Source organism: Bombus terrestris, chromosome 14, assembly GCF_910591885.1.
Source record: "Bombus terrestris chromosome 14, iyBomTerr1.2, whole genome shotgun sequence".
Lineage (NCBI taxonomy): Eukaryota > Metazoa > Arthropoda > Insecta > Hymenoptera > Apidae > Bombus > Bombus terrestris.
In genome coordinates this window covers 6031082-6051434 of record NC_063282.1, presented here as the reverse complement: position 1 = coordinate 6051434, position 20353 = coordinate 6031082, and the positions used below count along the sequence as shown (strand labels likewise).

The window sequence follows — 20353 nt, the reverse complement described above, 5'->3', positions numbered from 1 at the left end:
ATAAACGTGTTTCTATTTTTCCCTTTCAGATAAGTAGAATAATCAGAATCGTGCCAGACACTAGTAAGAGATTTTCTTTTTGAAACAATTCCGCGTAATGACGTTTACATAACTCGCGTAAGTTTTTAATTCTTCGCTTAAAATAGTTCGATTATTTTCGTTCAAGAAGAAAGATGAATGTCCTTCAAACATTATCAAATATGTGTATGCAAAAGTTTACTGATAGAAGGATCGTGGTTTCTATGGAAAGAATTCAATAAAATTCACAAAAATGGCATTCTAAACCAGAACTTCTTTATGAATGTAATAATATTATAATAAATATTAATATAATTTATGTAATAAATATTATAATAAATACGATAATAGATATTATACTAAATACAATGGTATGCCAATACTTTTCATGGCCACCGTATTGTTACCATGTAATATAATGTAATGTAAACCGTAGCATCTAACGAATTGTGACATTTTCCATGTTTAGTAATACAGGCACGAACAGAAACAGAAATTTCGTAATTCGACACTATCAGTCAATACACGATACGGCTAATTGACGAGTTTGCAAACTCATTTTTATCGAAAACGAAGCCTTGAACGAGAAAGTTGTTATTCTTCTCTTCGATGTATTTTTGCACGTAGAATCACCATCCGATCGCTCGTATCATGATTTCGGAAAAACCCTATAATTATGACAGTTATCTGTAAGCCAATTAACTGTAACGATACCATCGTTTAGAATTAATTCATAAATATTTAAAATCGAACGCTCTCTTTCTGAAAGTTTTGTCCCATTATTTACATTCTTATAGAGCCTGCGTAGCACGTACTCGCTCAACGTCAGTAGATCCACGGAATTCTGGGTTTCTTGTTCTAGCGCCATATTTCGTAAGGAAAGGTGCACACGTACGAGAAGGATTCCCCGGAGGAGGTTTTTTTTTTATTTATCGCCGTCGACTTTCACGATAGAACCGGAAACGAGGTAGAGGGGCGGGAGAAAACGAAGAGAAAACCGTTTCTTCTTCTCTTTCTCTGTAGGGTTATGTTTTCTCGAGAAATCGCTTGCTTCTGGATTCCGACATCTCGAAACTGTCGCGTAGCTGTACGTGTTATGGCCTTGAACGAGCAAAATATTTTTCAGGCGTAGAGAACGATCGTAGAACCGAGATGAAAATTCCTCTCTTATCTGAATCTCGGTTTGAATCAGTTACGAAATTTCGATTGAATGAAATTCAATCATCAGAACGTGGTAATAAAGCGTGAATTATTCCCTCGAGAAAGTGAAAATGAAAAATGAAGATGATAAATTAAGATTGTCGTGTTCAGTTATGGGAAGATTTCTTCGCGAGTGTTTTGACATTGTCACGAGAGTGGAAATTACTTTCTCTTCCGTGTATTTTCTTTTCTTTTCTTTTTTTTTTTTTTCTTTTTCCACGTGGAGAGAGGCTCGTGCATTCTCATTGGGTCTCGACGATGCCCTTGAACCGGAAAATATTCCCGAGAAAACAAGGAATTTCCCACGAGTCCCACGATCGAGGTGGAAAATCGCGAAGAACATTTCCATCGGATAATACGTTCTACGTTATTTTAGGTCAACGTTCGTTTCTTGATTTGACTCAGATACACCTGAATTTTGTATTCTACGAAAATTTCCAAATAATTTGCACGTTTCTTTCATTTGCGATTTAAATTGAATGTATTAATTCATATTTCTTTGTTGCCGACTATTTATTATTCCAATGTTTCAAACAAATTGAAGTGTAAATAGCACTGCAATAATTTTTCAGAGAAGCTTATGGCTGGTTGAAAATCACAGTGGTATAAGTGAGATCACTGTTTTTCATAAAGCAACGCTCTATTTCTATTTATCGTTATAAAAAATGCATCATGTTTGTTCAAATTATGGAACCGTGTCAATATATGCAAATTTGTAATTTTATAAACTATATAAAGAAGTGGAAACTAAATAGGAATTTGATTCGCCCGTTAAAATTATAACGATTACTTTACTTTGAATATTTCACACATTTTACTTGAATGTCATATGCGTTCTGGTTATTTTTGCATATTTAAATTTTCCATAAATGCATAAACATCCGCAATCTAATTATACCTTAATTAACTACGCCAGCAAAGCGACGATATTTGTGAAAATTCTAATTTTTCCCAACCTCGATTTACATCGTTATAATTTTTAATGCATCCTATCCGTATGAAAAACCACCTAAATTCGTAGCAAGAGAATACCAAAGTTTTATTTATCCCAACTCCTCTGAATCATTAACAATTCGATATTATCTCTTTCTTTTTCTCATTAATGTACCAGGTTTCCACGAGAACAGCAAACTTTACCAAATCACTTCTACTTCACGGACTTCGAGAGACACACAGCAGAGATCGCAGCGTTTCATCTGGACAGGTAACCAAGTATTCTATCGATCGAAATTTTATTAGAAAAAGAGAAAGGAAAAAGACGATCTATGAAAAATAAGATCTCCGATGAATCAACGTTATCGGTATAGTTTCTTGGATCAGAGAGGAATGAACGTGGAAAAGTTTGCCCTCATCGAACGATTCGCTGTTGCAGACTACTGGGATTCCGAAGGGCGATGCCAGTCACCGGTAGAACGTTGAACCTAACGACAGAGATTTATCAGATCGCCGACGGCGAGCTGCTGAAGACGTTCTTCGTCAGCCCCGCCGGTAATATCTGCTTCCACGGCAAGTGCAGTTATTACTGCGATACGGCGCACGCGATTTGCGGAAATCCGGACACCCTTGAAGGGAGCTTCGCCGCGTTCTTGCCGGATAAATCTTTCGTTGCGAGGAAGGCCTGGCGACATCCATGGCGCAGGAGTTATCACAAGAGGAAGAAGGCGCAGTGGGAGCACGGTGAGATTTTTCTTCCCTCGAATCTAGTTTATTAACACATTCACAAGCGGTTACAAGTTCTACGTCATCCTTAAATAGCGAACAAAAGAAAAATGAGAACCGATGCGATGTGGATTTTAATAATTTTCTGTATCAACGATTTTTGTAATTTTATAGAAAAGAGCACACTTGGCTGACTTCAATGAGCTTGAAATACGTCAAGGTTATATTATCCCTATGTATATATATATGTAGCTTAACTTAAATTATATATATATATAGCTCAACTTAAATTTAACTCATTGATGCTAATTATCTTTAAGATAAATAAAAAAGGATAAATCAACGAGTTGTAAGTTGCGTCAGATTAGTATCCGATCGTCATGAGTTAATTTTTGTCTCCACTTTGCAAATGCAATTTTCCAAATGTATTGTAAATTTGATTACTACTTGATTTATTATCATTTGTATATGCTAGCAAATATACTTTTGTCATTTGTGTGAAGGACATGTCGCTGCTTGGCAACGATAATGGAACAACTCGACGAATTTCATATTTTCTTTTATCAAAAAGAAAGACTACATTATGTTTCTGCTTCTATCGTATAAAACGGTATCTTTATAACTCCCTCAATTTTGCGTTAGAAGGTAAAATTATTACTTATGTCGCTATCAACCTGATCTTGGTTTTACAGCGTCACTGACTCCTCTTCAGTTGTTTTGTGACGCTACAAGTGTCGTTGAGATGACTCACGAAGATTTCGTTGTAAAAAAATGTAGTTTTATTTATTTTAATTCGTGTAATTTGTGTATTTGTTTAAAAAAGAAAAGAAAACACCCCTCCTCTAAGGTTTATATTTTTTGAGTTGTACCGGTATAGGTGCCAAGTATCGATGTGTATATATCTGCTGGCTCTAATTATTATTTGTATGTAATAGACAGGCGAAGACATAGTGCAACGTTTCATATAGCAATAGATTCATTAAAATATTGTATCACTTTACTACTCTAGCCTAATCTATAGCACGTTCGTTTCTTCCTTTTTATTTATACGATATTAAAAATAGTCGTATTTCTCGTCAATGAGTTAAGTTTAAGTTGGACTATATAAAAACGCGCTCTCCTACTCCGGAGTGAAGTATAGTCGTAACATAAATTGTATTGAAGTTTTTTTAAGTTTAAGTATGTTGACCTTGGCAATATATTTCAAGATTATCGAAACCGGTGAGGTGTATCCTCTTCCACATACTTATCAAAATATTTTTCAATATTGATAACAGTCATTTATTCTATGATATATATACATCACATATATCCATCGTTTTAATTCGCAAAATTATGTTGTCTTTATATTTCTTATTTTATAAACATTATTTCGTTCGCCACCGTAGTTACTGGCGATGTAGTTCTACGTCACTTCAAAATCTATAACTGGTTGCCACTGACGTGTTCTACGTCATTTATAAGTTTTTGGCTGGTTGCCGGCGATGTAGTTCTACGTTATTTCAAAATCTATAACTGTCGCTGGCATAGTTCGCCAATGTTTTTCTCCATATTTACGACGAGTTTTGTGCATTTTACTACGACCACGATTTTACGTCATATTTGTTATTACATCTTTTTCTGAACTTTTACTGGCGCGACCGCTTGTTTCATCTAAACGTCAGTTCTTTTCTAAGTTAAACGCCAGTCACCGATTATTAGCGTCGTTTCCTGAATATTAGCTACGACAGTTTAGTGTTATCTTCTGGATAATTTTATGTACACGTATACACGGTTGTGTACAAATAAACATAGATCATTTTTCGTGACCAGCGCAAGGCATGTTAATATAAATTATAATTTCATTATCAATTTAAAATAATCTATTTTCTAAAACAATTTTACATTTATTGTTTTTCGATCAAAATCATAATATCCCTCCGTCTTAACCGGTTGCAAAATCCATCCGGAATATCCAACCAATTTTCCACTGGGTATACTCGGTACATAGCAGAGCACGCTCTTTTTATAATGCACTTTGTTTGAAGTCGATACATACGTTCAATCGTTCCCGGGATATCGCGAGTCGATAGTTCAGCGATAAGATGCATGACGGTCAAAATTCGTGGAAATCGCCGTGACCTACTTTTCTCCAAGGATTGTGTACGTAACGATTTAATAGTAGCAGTGAAAAAACGCTAAATCAGCATCATTCACTGTTCGCTGCACCGGTATCTGGATTGCGGTAGGTCGGCGTGTGAGTGCGATAGAGACAGAGATATCGAATTATTAAAAATTATACTTGCTTCGCACGGCGATATCTCGGGAACCAGGTGTTGCACCGAGATAAAACAAAAACTGGTTTAAGGTGGTGAGTTCTCTGCTTCTAACGATAACTTTTTATAGACTTCGTTTTACACACTTCGAAATGCACATGCAAAGAATATTACGAGTCCAGTTGTTTTAATTTTTTCATTTTCAGCAAATTACTTTACAAATAGAGATCTCATGAAAATAGATGCATAGATGCATGTTCGTATTGGTGTGAAATCCGAGCAGTATGATCGTAACAGACGTGTGATGCTTACAGTGATAATTTCAAAATCTTTTATATTACACATATCATACGCGTAAATAGAACATTTTTCTGTAAGTACTCGAATGGTTTCCCAAGTCACTCAATACGTATATTTTATACAATATTTACTGCAGCATTTGTTTCAAAGTAGTTCCTGTTATCAATAATTAATTATATATTAATTAAATATTAAGCTATAAATTGAAACCTAGAGCTTTAAAGAAACTACCATCGTTAGGAGTGTATTATCGAGCGGATAGCGCTGAATATTTGATAGTCTGAAGCTTTAAAAATGTAAAAGTTCCGTAGCTCTCATAACCCATGTATAACCTGGTTACATAATATATGTATATATATATATATATCCATCGGACATTAAAATTTCACGGTGAAAAGCGATAGTTTGAAATACTTTTAAGTTTTAATTGATTTTCGTTAAGTTTAGTTGAATCTTCGTTTAATACCAACCTTCCACGCTATAGTACCATTTTAATATTCTGTAAAATAAATACAACTTAAAACTTAGTAATGTTTTATTCTTTTATGCTTTCAGATTCGGATTACTGTTCCCTGGTAAAAGAAATTCCACCATATCACGAGGGTCGCAGGCTGCTGGATCTAATGGACATGGCCGTCTTAGACTTCCTTATGGGAAACATGGACAGACACCATTACGAGACGTTCAAGATTTTCGGCAACAACACGTTCCCCTTGCACTTGGATCACGGTAGAGGTTTTGGCAGAGCTTTCCACGATGAGATCTCTATCTTGGCCCCTATCTTACAGTGCTGCATGATCAGACAAACAACTCTAAGCACCCTTTTAAAGTAAGTTCTTTCAGTATTATAGAAATTCGCTCCAGTTCCTATTATCGTATCAAATTCGTTTTATTGCGAACACGTTCTTTACGTAGGGAAACTCTATTGTTTTGTAGAATTTGCTTGACATTTCTATTCATAAGTAGAAGTTTTGAAGTTTTATACACTCCTATTTATATGTATGTGTATGTGTGGGTGTGTGTATATATTATGAAAATAGCAAAAACAGCAATAAAAGAAGAATGGGAGAAAATCTGAACTTTAACCGAAGGAGCAAAGGTTTACAACGTAGTATAACATTTCTAGCAACAAAATTCCACTCAACGATACGAATAGAAGAGGAAGAAATGTACTGGCCTGGCGTACCGGATACTCAAAAATAACGCAGTTAATCAAAAAGACAGTTCCACCACACTGTCCCTTTGTCAAGACCAACCATTAGTCACTTAATTATGAGTGTAGAAGAACGAAGCATCAAAAACAAAAATACAACACGAAACCAGACAAAGCTCTAACATCGCGAGATTATATAAGAAACGCAATAAGCTACCTTAAGGAAATCAATATGTTCAACAAAATCTAACTCACACAACTCAAACATCGTCGCTAATGACCACAATGTAGATGCTACATGAAACATAAAAGAAGACGAAGAGGAAAATTTATAACAACAATATGTATCTCGATTTTACCAGCGTGTACAAATTATTGATAGTATAATCGCTATAGTAAACACAACGATGGTAAAAATCCTGGCCTTAGCCACTGTATAGACAGAAACCTCTACTCTTTCTAACAAATCCATCAAATATTTCGATTTTCGCCTGCACATCTCCACCCATAAATCAGTCTATCCGATCTCCTATTAATTTCTCCAATCGACACAATGCCACAGGGAACAGGAGATAGAACGAAGGCAAGATCGTGGATCTGGACGTGGCTCTAATTCGACGCTGTGGGTACGATCGTATCGAGGGCTGGTGTCGCGAGAGCGCAGAGGATCGATCTGGGTCGAATTTACAATTCAGAGCGGGGCTCCCTTCCCCTCTCTGGATGGCCTCTCGGCGGATTTCGAAAAAGGGAAACGCTGGGGAAACTTTACGAGCCGTGGCCCCGGGGGGCTGGATAAGGCGGATTTCGGAGTGAAACGTTTTACCAGAATTGGCCGTCGCCAGCATCGCTCGTGAATCTCCGCTTTGATGCGAATTCACGGGGACCAGGCTTTTTACGGCCGCGATAAATTCAACGAGAGCGGATTTCGTCGACACGCGTAGCTACACACGCGTGCACACATCTCCACAAATGTGTACCTGGTTTTTTGTGTATGTCCGCGAGCGTACGTGTAGATGTACGTGCACCAAATGACCGATGCACGATAACAGCAAACGATTATCGATCTGTCCGACACGCTGCTTAGGCCGTCGTTACGTGTCCGCTAGGTCGAAACCGGTAGCCGATATCTTCTTCGCCAGAATCTCCGGCACGCGTGTTCCTCTACAAGCACGACACCTGCCACTGTCTCGATAAAAATCGAGATAACTCGTTTCGCAGATTGAATTCCACGCGGCAATCTGGATCTCGGTTCCCAGGATTCGCTGATTTCTTTAAACCTTTACGGCCTCGAGTTATCCTTCTCGTTTTCGCTCAGCTATTCATTTTGAGTTGTTATGTATATATGCTGCCGCTCGGAATCCGTTTGTTGAATTCTTTATGAAAACAATGAGAACGTCGAGATAATTCCAACTATTAGATTCTCTGATGTTTCTTTGGGTTTGATTTGGGTTTCGCTGTATTTACTAGCGCACGTTGCGATTTGATTCGAACGTGTCTCGAATATTCCACTTCTGAAAATAACTGAACAAACCTACTAGATACATGACACACAGAATGTTTCTACTCGTGAAAATGAATCGTCGTATTTTGCTTTTTACTCTTCGCGTGGCTACAGTATTTTTTATGTCTCGTGACTTTTCATCTTCACGTAGAGCAGTAATTATGTTAACTATTTTTCTCTTAATAATCGTGTAATGATACGAGCAAATCGAACCCAGAGCATCGTTAATTTCGTTTTAGTTTGATCTAGTTGCTTATTATCGTAGAACATAGCTAACAGAGAGTATCTTCTTGAATGAAATTGTGCTGGTCGTTCAAGACGCATTGAAGAAGCCCACACGTTGTCCATTAAACCTGATATTATAGGATAATTGCATCCTGTGGGTACTTCATTGCAGCTACTTCATCGTGTCAGTCATGGTTACTTCTCTTTCATTACGATTTCGTTTTCATTTAGTTCCCATTCAACTATTCCAACCTGCGTTAATACGAAACACATATAGGGGGATACTGTACCCCTCTTATCAAATATATTTCATGAAATCGTTGTATTTATAAGGTAACATGATGTTTGATTAGCTGGGATAACAGTATGTCGAGGATCGTGTTCGTAATTTCTTCTCATATTATCGAGCATAGGATTTCTCTATTACCTTTTTTATGCGCTGTAATAACAATGTAGGCGAAGAGAAAACGAAACAGCTTTTATAGTAGTATAAGTACACCATTTTTTCTTTCGCTTGTAGATGGTTTGAGAAAGATCAAATTTCATCGTTTGACACTTTCACTACTATTGAAATCTAATCTTCCTTCTCCAGAAGCGACATGCTCTTACATATATCGTTACGTTTATTATTTTTCATTTCATGTTTCTTTGATTAGAAATAGCATTGCTATCTCCTAGCTTCATTAATAATTATTAAGTTACTTTGAAATTTCATAGAGAAATTTAAAAAATACTGAAGGTTATTCATCTCCATTGGTTTAAACAAAAATTTTATTAAACAGTATGTGCAGATATACTACGGCATATGTATATGTATACATGTATTTTTACTTTTCCTTAATCTCACCAAATATCAGAAGTTTCCAATTTTTTGACTAATCCAATACTATTTAATATTCGATCCAATTATATAACGACATATATACAATGAATCTAATAATAGTAATAATCAATCAATCAAATCAGTGAATAACAATACCGAATAGTTATCACTACATAATGTTGTAATACTAAATAAAACCAAAAATAAAATAGCTGTTTCAAAGCAAAATTATTGGAATAACTGAATAGCAGTGAAAGTGTGAATTATAATGTAATTGTATTTTAAAAAATTGTTTAAAAAGTATGTGTTAAAGTTTCAGAAGATGGGATTCTGTTGGAGTTTCGATTCGGTAAATATTAAAAGGATCTGTCGTTCAGGATCATCAATACCCTCGAAGACCATATAATCGTTCAAATGGTATAAAAGCTGTTCGATCAAGTCTTTATCCTTCTCTCGGCGAAGAGCAGCGTGCTTTTCTACGTTCCCCTGTGACATCGAGAAGTAGCCAGCCAGAAAAATACTTTTATCCGCGTGCTTCTTCCAGAATATGCCCTTAAGTATACACACAAACCCACATATACGGGGTGTCCCGTTGGAAAACCATTATATCAATCGATCATATATAATCAGCCAACATTTTCTTTACCTTTCTGTAAATCGTCGATAATTCAATCTCCAAGTGTGAAAAAAATTCTACTGTCTAACGTTAAAATTTAATGACACGAAGAAATCGATAAGAAGGTTTAAGAAGGTTTTTAGATCCACAATAATGAAAAAGAAGAATGAAATAGCATATGGAACTCGACCCAAGTTCCGCAATATGATACAAAACTTTTACCAAAAAATCTCCATTCTCGACATGAACAGGTAAGATAGAATAACTTTGATAAGATACAGACTTGGACATTGAGGAATTAGCCATGAATATCTGTCGAAGGAATCAGAACCAGTTCTGCAACTGCTGCAATCAGATGCTATTGACAAATCATTTGATATTTTTAGTAGTGCAGAAGATTAAATAGATACAGAGATAAAAATACTCTCGACTATTTCAAAGAAGCTCGATTATACTACGAACTCTCACAGCAGCAAAACGCAGAGGAAACGCAGAAGGGTATAAATATAAATACAAACCGGACACCAGATTGCCGAACAGCAGCAGACCAAGTGGTTATTACGCGTGCGATAATTAGCCACACCAGATTCTTATCTACTTATCTACTCGACTTATCTACTTTCAAAAGAATCTGTAGCTACATGTACCCTATGTAACCAAAATCTTGCAATGAAACACATTCTGTTCGATTAAAAAGCAATTAAAAATCAAAAACAGTATCAACGAAATCGTGAACACGCGTAAGAATATTAATAATGTAGTTTCATTGCTCAAAGAAATCAAAATGTATGTTTGTTGTGTGTGAAATTGACAGAGTGGTAAAGCATCAATGAAATGAAAAGATCAATAACTAATTTTACTCCTTGTCTTTCACATACATTCACACTGACTCTCCTTTAGAAATATGACGCTTCATTCGCACGTCAAAGCCAATAAGTTTCAGGAAAATTGTTCTATAAATGTAGCCGAGTAATACGATCTTTTATCGGAAAAGCGAATCACATTGACACGAGAAACGAATGAGAGTTAGAAGAAGGCAAGTCTCGAAAGATTTCGAAAGATCCACGAAATATCGTCGATAAAACACCGCAAAAATGTATCTAATCCGAGACATTCCCGTTCAAGAAGCCTGAAAATCAAATAGTTCACCCTGTACATACGCCATAAGTACCATCTACGAGCCGTTTGCTTAGTCGATACTTTATTCATTGCCTGTTCCGCAAGGAAGAGCCAGATCCTCTATTATCGGGCCGCGTCTCGAAATCTCGCAGGATGGTTCCAGCAATGTGGAAAATTTCAAACCGGAAAAATAATTTTTCCAACATGGGACAGGAAGGAAAAGATAGGAAGAGAAAAAAGAGAGTAGATGTCGCGGCAAAACGAAAGTGGGAAGTTCTCTCGATGATAGATAGTAAGATACGTGTCTTACCGCCGAACCAACTTCTAATTACGGGCATTTGCATTTTTATTGAAAAATTTCTGTCGCCTCACGCTCGAGCTCGCTGATCAATGTGCCAGACGGAGACGAGACGAAAGAAGGAGAGAGGAAGGGGTCACGTTTTTAATCTTTCGAGTTCCGACGACTTCTACGTCCGTGGATTTGCATGTTTATTAAAAACGATCGAATTACTTTGATTCCCCGTGAATATTGAAAACCGAGGATCAACCGGGTCTTTCTTGAAAGAGGAAGGGAGAAAACAGTGGCGTGGTCTTTTGAAAGAGAATTTCGGCGACAGACCATGAACCAATTGTTCAAATATTCTACCACCTCCGTCCAGAGAGAAAAGATTTATCTTTGGGATTTTATTTTAAGCAGTTTGAGACCTAGAGAGTTAAGGTAGTCCCGTAAGGGTTTTCAAATTTGCTCTGGGTCTTTGCCCCGCAACGTTGCAATTTATCGTGTATTATTTAACTCTTGCGTTGGCAATCCATTTCTATTAGGTCGTTTATGTATTTTCATATAAATGCTTCTTTCTCTTTTTTTTCTTCTAGATCAAAGAATTCGTTATCTTTCTGTAGATAAAACAGAGAATATATAATTCATATATAATTTTAAGCTCTTTTCTTTTGCGTATAACATTCTAGGATTATTTTTTACTTTCTAGAATCCTTTTTTAGTATTTAGTGGAGCACGGTACGTTCGAAGTTGAATATTTCATGTTACGATCTAATACCGTTCCTTCTAAATTCTATTACCCATACTTCGTATTGAAATTAAATTATCAAACAGAGTCTAGAGTATTTATGAAATTATATTATCATACTTAATGGGATCTGTATTTTAGTATAATGAAATCTTATATAAATAACAAATTTGTATTAATATCAAAAGATCCGATAAATAATGCGGTTTATTAAAATGATAAAATTCATTATGAAAAAAGTATGATAAATGTGGAACTGAAAATTCAACAGAAAGGTGGCGAATGATTATAAAAGAGAAATTAGAGCAAAAGTTAGCGATTAATAATAATGTTTCATTGTTCATATACGTTAATATACATTAGCTCAGTAAAATATTCGAACATGATTATCATTAAACTGCTACCATTTAAATAAACTCAAAAACGAGAAAGTAATATTTATGCAATAGATGAAACAAATCTCTATGTAGATTTTATTTTTTAAGAAAGGTATAAATTTGCCTAAACATCCACAGTCTGGCTGTAACACGTGCTTGAATGTTTTCATTGTAACATAGGAGTTCATATCAGCGAGGAACAAGAGGAGAGAACTAAATCCTTTTATCGCCAGAAATTGAAACATTCCTTTCTTTTTGTTTTTCAGATTTCACAACGGGCCAGACCCTTTGAGCGAGGCGTTGCGAAGAAGCATGGCGAAGGATCCCGTGGCGCCAGTTCTATGGGAACCCCATTTCGCAGCCCTGGACAGGAGGGTGCGTGTGATTCTCCAAGCGATAAGAGACTGTGTGAATCGCGAAGACTCGAGTCAAGTCGTCCACGAGAAAACCGAAGACACTGGATCCTAGCCGTTTCGTGTGCCAGTGAAAAAGAAACTTCTTATTAACAGTTACGAACAAGGAAAACAGAACTAGCTAAGAAATTTTTAACGCTGATAGAGTGTAGTTTATTGTAAAGAGGACATGTGTAAAAACAAAGAAAAAGGAAAGAAACGATTAGTGAACAATCGAACGATAGCAAGATCGAAGACGATATGTTTCATGGTTTTGGAAGACGTTTCTTGTCAAGTGAATCTTATCTTTGACAAGATACTTTGTTGTTTATCGATCAACGTTAATTATCAAATATTGTGCTTCGATTTGATTTCGTAGATTTTTACGAAATTGTTAATCTTATTGTCTTCTAATGCAGAATAATGTTACTTTCTTCTGTTCTATCCTTCTATTTTTATTTGAGAGGAACTTGTACAAAGAGGCTGTACATAGTGTATGTATGATAAGCGACGCACGTGAAAGAGAGTTAAGATCAAAAAATAAAACGCCCTGCTTTCTGTGTATATAAGATTAAGGAAGGGAATCGATATCGCTTTTGTCAGGGCCGTGAATATTTTACAAAATCTGCGTTTTCATCGCTCAAGTCGACGGACGTGTTATTTCGGTCGGCTGAGAAATTGGTTTCCTTAGGATTCGTGGATCATTCGCTCAACGATGAGGTCCAAGGGTTGACGATTTATCGCTGAGTTTGTCGTTTACCTGAACGAGACGAACGATTTTCTGAGCCACAGTTCCTCGCGATGACACAACGCAATTCCTGCTCCGGCGATCTAGCGTCGGACTTTTATACGAGAATCCAGTTTTCACTTGCGAACAGAAAATTGCGTGAAGAGAGAGTGTGTTTTATCCGTGGCGAACGCTATGCGTGTGCGTGGAAGCAGCCTTTTTTAAAGTGTGCTTTTCGTACGCATGTACTACTGTGAATGTTCCCAAAGTGCACCTGTAACTTGTAAGTGTTTATTTTTTTCTTTCTTTCTTGGGCTATGAGGAAAAGAAAAAAAGCTCTGTTGAACTAACCCTCGATGTATTTTCATTAGCATCAGTCTTCAGAACCATCGAAATCCCCTCCTCGTTACTTCCTTCCTTCGTTTCAAGTAGTAATTCGTACTGTGGATCTTCTACATAACTTTCATTGGAAGAATTTTAACGAAAAATTTGATGTAATTATTAAAATTTTATCCAAGTATCATCAGACCATTTGTAAACTTGCAATTTTTCTCTCGTTGCTATAAACACAAAATTTTTCATTCGAATTTTTATGGAAATTCATATTTTTGTGAATATCGATAAAAAATGGAACCTAAATGTGCTTCAGGTATTTTATATATTTTTATTACATACTGCATTCTGTACAATTTCCGCATCATGGAATATTCCATAAATGCATAAAAATCCGCAGTCTATTAACAAAATATGTGCTTGATACAATTTCATTTCTATCCACTTTTGGTAACTCCGCGGATTAAACTTCGTCTTAAACAAACTAAGATAAATATAAAAAGTTTTCCGATATTAATTATGCATAATTTAATATTGTAATGTCCTGGAAAGTTCCGAAACTTCTGTCCAGAACCTTAAATATCATGTTGAACTTGCCGGTTTAACAACGTTACCGATCAAACTATGACTTCCTTGCTCTTCATCACGCTCACAAGAAGTACAGAATTCTCGGCAAGAAGATATTATAAATTCAAGTACTTTCCTTTAAGTATACTACTAAAAGTACCTGGACACTTGCTTATGTTTATTAGCAATTTAACAACAGAATCATAAGTAAGAATTATCTGTTGATAAAATGATGTATTCTTATTTTATTAATATATTATAACGCAATAAAATTGATTTTAACCGTTGAAATACTGCCATTTGTGAAAGTTAAACAAATTACGGAACAATTTTCCAACAAAATCTATAATAAAATTCTGTGAAGTTTCTTCATTCCCAGACTATCTGGGTCTCTAAGGTACAGGTACGATAAAGAAGATACTTGCTCCACATTTATAAATAATAGTCATTAATCTTTCAAGTTTACAATTCAATCATTAATACGTAGAAAAATCTTAACGAAGCTTAATATTTACGGAACTTTAACGAGATACGTTAATTTGAATGGTTTAAATTTAAATTTAACAAGTAGTGTTTACATCTGTCGATTGCTCAATTTACATCTTTTATATATTTATGTAATCAATTTATATATTCATACATTAAATATACTATCAATGTTCATATATTGCTACTACAAACCATCCAAAGTGTCTATATAAATTTTTAAATAACAGCGTACTTACGCTATTACAATTTCTACTACGATAGATACGAAAGATCGTTGAAATTAAAAGGAAGAAACGCCTGATCATTTTTCCGTTAACTCGGCGATTTTCTACGTATTAGCAGTATTCGAATTATTGGATTTCAGATTAAAGTGCATTAACCGATATTCCATCGTTCGGGAAAGAGACACCGTTAATGAAAGGAAAACAAAGCAACCGGGTAAAAATCAATTTTTCCCGGAGTTTCATTAAGCGAATCTGAAAGATTCAGGAGGTCTTTTAATTACGTCGTGAGCCAGAATTTAAGAGTTTCCAGGCTATCCGGCCTGGCAGCCTCCATTATTAACCACGTTCTCTGAAACGTTTTGTTTTCGTGCTACACCATGACTCGACTCTCCGTCGAATTTTCAGTCCCTCTTTTCACAAAACTCATCGGTTTCAATTTCTTCTTCATTGACGACGAAGGAACGTAAAACGTTCACGAATATTTCCAGAGAGATTTTCAAGGACAAAAGATACTTGGTAGTGTGACCAATTTAAACTAAGCCGCAAAAATAGTTTGCGGAACGAGTGGCATGATGTTAAATAGGGCAATTAAAAGTGATGACACGAAACGAAACACTTGTGGAAAGATTGTCAGAAAGATAGGAAGCGACGTTTGAGGAAATTGGTACAAGAGATTCTTAAAATAACGCGGTTGGTCTAAAAAAATTGTGGAAACAATCTAAAATGATAGGTAATGTGTGCAAAATAATCTGAAGATGAAAAAAGTACGTAAGTAATAATAATAATAATAAACAGAACAAGAGAGACGTAGTCTTCAAGAAAATAATTAAAAATTGAGCTGCAAAGTGTAATTTGTTAAATGATTCCGCCACCTCGACATATACATACAATATACCACCAGTTAAAACAATTTTCCAACTAGGTTTCTTTTTTTCTTAACTATCTATATAAAAATATGAATTTGCACAAATATCCACGATCTAGCAATCAAATTTACTTCATTTTTCTTCATTTTTTGCAGAAATTAAAAATTTGAAGAACAGCGTTTGCTCATCGAATTGTCATTTTCTCAGAAATTATTTATTTTATCGTCTTATTAATGTTTTATCTCTTTATTTTTCAAGTATAATAATATAATTATGCCCTCGATTATCCGTTAACAACGAGAAAGGCTTGTGAATCGCGATAGATCAATCTTCAAGTAGCAAAAGATACAAAAATCATTTTGTCGATAAAGAAAACTTGTAAATCATAATCGACCAAAGTCCAAGTACAATAAAAAGATAATGTCACTTCTGTGGATTTCTATGGCGTGAATCAACCCATCCATGAAGATATCTCCGATGGAACTTTCTTCACGACGATGATCTTCGTTGGAAATAATATTTTTCTGCGAGTGTTCTCCTCGAGATCGTTCCACGTAGCGATACAGATCGACTCGTGTAAGTTCTAGGAAGCTGGCACTTTATTCACAATACTGCTACCCTTATTCCTGCGAAAGTTCGCCCTCCACGAACCAAGTTTCCACCTTCACGTGCAAAGGTAAACGGCGAATTTTCGCGGAAGATCAATAAAACCGCGCGAATAGAACTGCATCCATTCGAAACTTTCCATTTCTTACGCTGTCCGTGCTTTTAATCAAGATGGATTTACGAGAACGGATTATTAGATAATCGTGTCGGAAGTTTTACTTCGTTCGATGGTAAAACGCGGGAACGACGCTGTTGTAGAGTTTGAAAATATTTGGAGAGAGTTCGAAAATATTTGCAGGAGCCTGTGGACCTTCAAAGAATTAGGTAACAGAATTTAATAGCGCGTTTAATATAGAAATTCGCTATTCTCTGTTCGTTTTAACTTTATAATTACTTAGAAAGTATTTGAACATATTTTTATAGAAAGCTTTTATGCGTGTTTTATTTATGCCATACAAAACTTCTTGAAACTTCGTTCTAATTGCGATGAAACGCGATAATCATAATAATAATCATAACCATGCTCATAACTATATATTTAAAAACGTTTACGTCCGTGGAAGTTACAAGACATTTACTTCGAACGTGCATTTTGTAAATGTCGAAAGAATATTTCGACGATCAGTTGTCCGTTATATTAATAAACCCCGATATACGTAATATTTAATGCGATCTTTAGCATGAATTTATATAACTGAATCATCAAGAATCTACATTCGTCTACGTCCGCAGATTGGAAAATATTTGCTTACAACTAGAGTTGTAAACTCGTCTTGGAACTCGCTGTGTTCTCGCGAAAAAGGAACTTGTGAAATTAAGTCATCCGTTTATTTTTTGGATATCCGACATTAATATTCGTATATTCATATATAAGTATTTCTTATACTCTACAATATTTCTCAAATTCCATTTCCTGTGCTTAATTAACACACATATCTTATCATTATATTTGTATCATATTATATCATTATATTCATTACAATTGCTATTCCTCACGTTACAATCAACAAGAGCAAACCATAATTTGTATCATAATTTCATGTCATCGTAAGCAAAGAAAACTCCACTTACAGGCGACTAATATATAAAACGTTACGTATGATAATTGGTCGTTTGTACCAGTTTCTTTCGTTTAACTTGGAAGCCACCTTATCAAATCTGCAGCAACTGCACTGGCAGGGTATCAAAGGGATTACAATTCAAAAACAATCGATTCTGTGGCCAAAGGAGCTCGTGTGGAACTCGGGATTCCAATCAATCTTGGTAGTCGTCTTAGGCGGCTTTAGCAAGTGGTTCCTGTAACCGACAGGACCGTAACACGATCTCAATCCCCCTTTGCAAGACGTGGAACCCCTTGCCACCGACATAGGGCTGGATTGGGAAGGATATATCCTGTTAATTACGCAATCTCGGCTTTGCCTATGACGTTAAACGTCCTGGCCAGAACGTCTGTTTCCTGACAGCTCGAACTTCCCATCTAGACGAATGTAGATATCTCTATATCGTTCAACTCGACGATTCTCTAATCGTTCTTCTGATAAAGACAGAAATACTCAAATATAATATTCAAATATAATATTCATTCGATGAATAAATCTTGCTTTCTGTTGTTCTAAAAGTACACAGTTATATCGTTATATTATATCGTTGTATTTCCAAATTAATTTTCATTTCGTTCCAATTTTTCCCAATTGGAATTTTTTTTTTTCAAGACTATAAATCATCGACTAGTTAAAAGAGATTAAAATTGAAGATACATGAAGAATAATCGTATAGTGATATTGGTTACAACGTGTAGGATATGTTAATAAATAATAGTTACGTTAATAATTAAGAAGAAACTGTTAAATATATAATTCGGGATAGATAATATTGGAAAGGAAAATATTGAATACATATATAGAAAGATAGCAAGGTGTATAAATATAAATCTATCAAATTTCTGTGAAGAATTTAACAGTGCTTGTAGAAGACATTGTACGTGCCAAAATTGAAAAATTTTGATTTTTTTTTCATTGGAAAATGTTCTATACATGAATTAGAATACCGTAGCATAGAATTTAAATACAATTTGCAAAACTGTCACAATGTTGCCTCTAGAGAGAAAAATATAAGTACGAACAAACATTAGTTAATCGTTTCTTGGCTTTTGTATATTGAAATGAATGGCATCTATCTAAATGAATGGAGTGTTCTTTATAACTAAGAAATGGCACATACAGGATTTTCTACAGATACAATTTTTTTTCCTAAATTTATACTACATTAATGCATAAGTATTCTTTTGCTCCTGAAAAATTTGTTTTTGCACTTACAGTGCTTTTTTTCCTTTTTTTTCTTTTTAATAATCATTCTTCAATCATAAATCGGTTATTTTGGCACGTCGTTTAATATTCCCCGCATAATAAACTTAATTTTTCGAAAGTTCAATTATATCCACGTTAGCCTGGTATCATCACTCTCTCGAAATTAATCAGGAAATTTTGAAATTTGTTAAACTACAAATTGAATCCTCAGAGGAAGAGGTTGCAGACGAAGAAGAAATCGAAGAAAAAGGAGAAAAAAGAATCGAAGAGAAACGTGGATAATGTTTATCAGGGCGCATTGGACCGTGAGTTTTTCCCTGCTCCCCATAAATCAACCCCTTAATGTTCGTCCCTTTGTGATCTTCGACGACGTTCTCAACTTTCTTCTCACTGGGAGAAATGTTAGTCCAACAAACTTTCTGCTTTCTTCCTTCTCTCTTTTTTACACTCTGATATAGATTTTTATTTGTCCGAGGGAAGAAAAGTCGCCCCTGGATAACTAACTACTATTTCATTTCATACCCTTGGAGTCAACAATGTCTACGATACAGAGATGTAATTGTATCGAACGATACTTCGCGATTTTTCAACTAGTTTTGAAATGAGATATTAAAGAAATATTAAAGTATCCTGCAATACTGTAATATTATAATAATGATTGGACTGCGAATTTTTATACAAGTTCATATCATTGAAGACATGATTAAACGAGTAAAACTTCGGTAGAATATTGTTTTATCTACTTACCAAATAATATTAAATAATTACTAAATAATAGAATATTTCATATCTTTGTTTTTAACCAATAACATTTAGAATGCAGAGATATAGTTGTTCCAAATGATAAATAATAGAATATTAAATATTATTAATAACGTCTGAATATTAAAACATTTTATAACATCAATAATGGCAGCCAACATAATGAAGCATTTGAAACTTGAACATTAAATTATTCTATAATACTGCGATAAATCGTATAATGTTAATAAAATTATTCTATAATATTAACAATAGTAACTCGAATAACAAAATATTTTAAACTTGAATATTTTATACCTGTTATTTTGATCTAAGCCAAGCATGTCGAAACGGGGAATTTCCAAAGAAGAATGTTGAAAGTTCAGCTTGAGAATCTCGACTCGATAGAAAGAAAATATACTTACGGCTTTAGAAACATTTTGTTCTTCGCAAATTCCTATTCCAAACAGCTTTCCCTTCAATCTGATTACCGTGATCGATTGATCTGCCACATTCGAACTTTGCATATTCAAATACATCAAATCATTTACGAAGACGTTACTATATTGATATCTGACGCTAGTAACTAAACAGAAATCTTGTTTACTATCAGAAAATCCTATTCCAGAATAATCTAGCATTTCATTTAAAAAATAATTTGTTCCCCCCTTATTGAATATTCAAATATCCAAAATTGAGCTTAATTAAATTCATAAGAAAATCCTCTAGATAAATTCAAGTATTCTATTTGCTTTACTTTTATAAAAAGTACAATCAGTCAATTCTTCACTGTCAGCACCTATTCTAGTTTCACTTCAATTAGGGATAGTC

General features: G+C 34.9%; 1 protein-coding gene across 1 annotated transcript in view; it reads left to right on the top strand.

Moving 5' to 3' along the window:
- The window catches only part of LOC100646682 (extracellular serine/threonine protein CG31145), a 93743-nt gene extending 80003 nt beyond the window's left edge, over nt 1–13740 (top strand). Inside the window, exons 4-7 of the mRNA XM_012316242.3 lie at nt 2330–2422; nt 2591–2895; nt 5988–6261; nt 12538–13740. Coding sequence (XP_012171632.1) covers nt 2330–2422; nt 2591–2895; nt 5988–6261; nt 12538–12739 — 874 coding nt within the window. The 3' untranslated portion in view covers nt 12740–13740. The remainder of the gene's footprint in view (nt 1–2329; nt 2423–2590; nt 2896–5987; nt 6262–12537) is intronic.
- Nucleotides 13741–20353: the final 6613 nt, after the last annotated feature.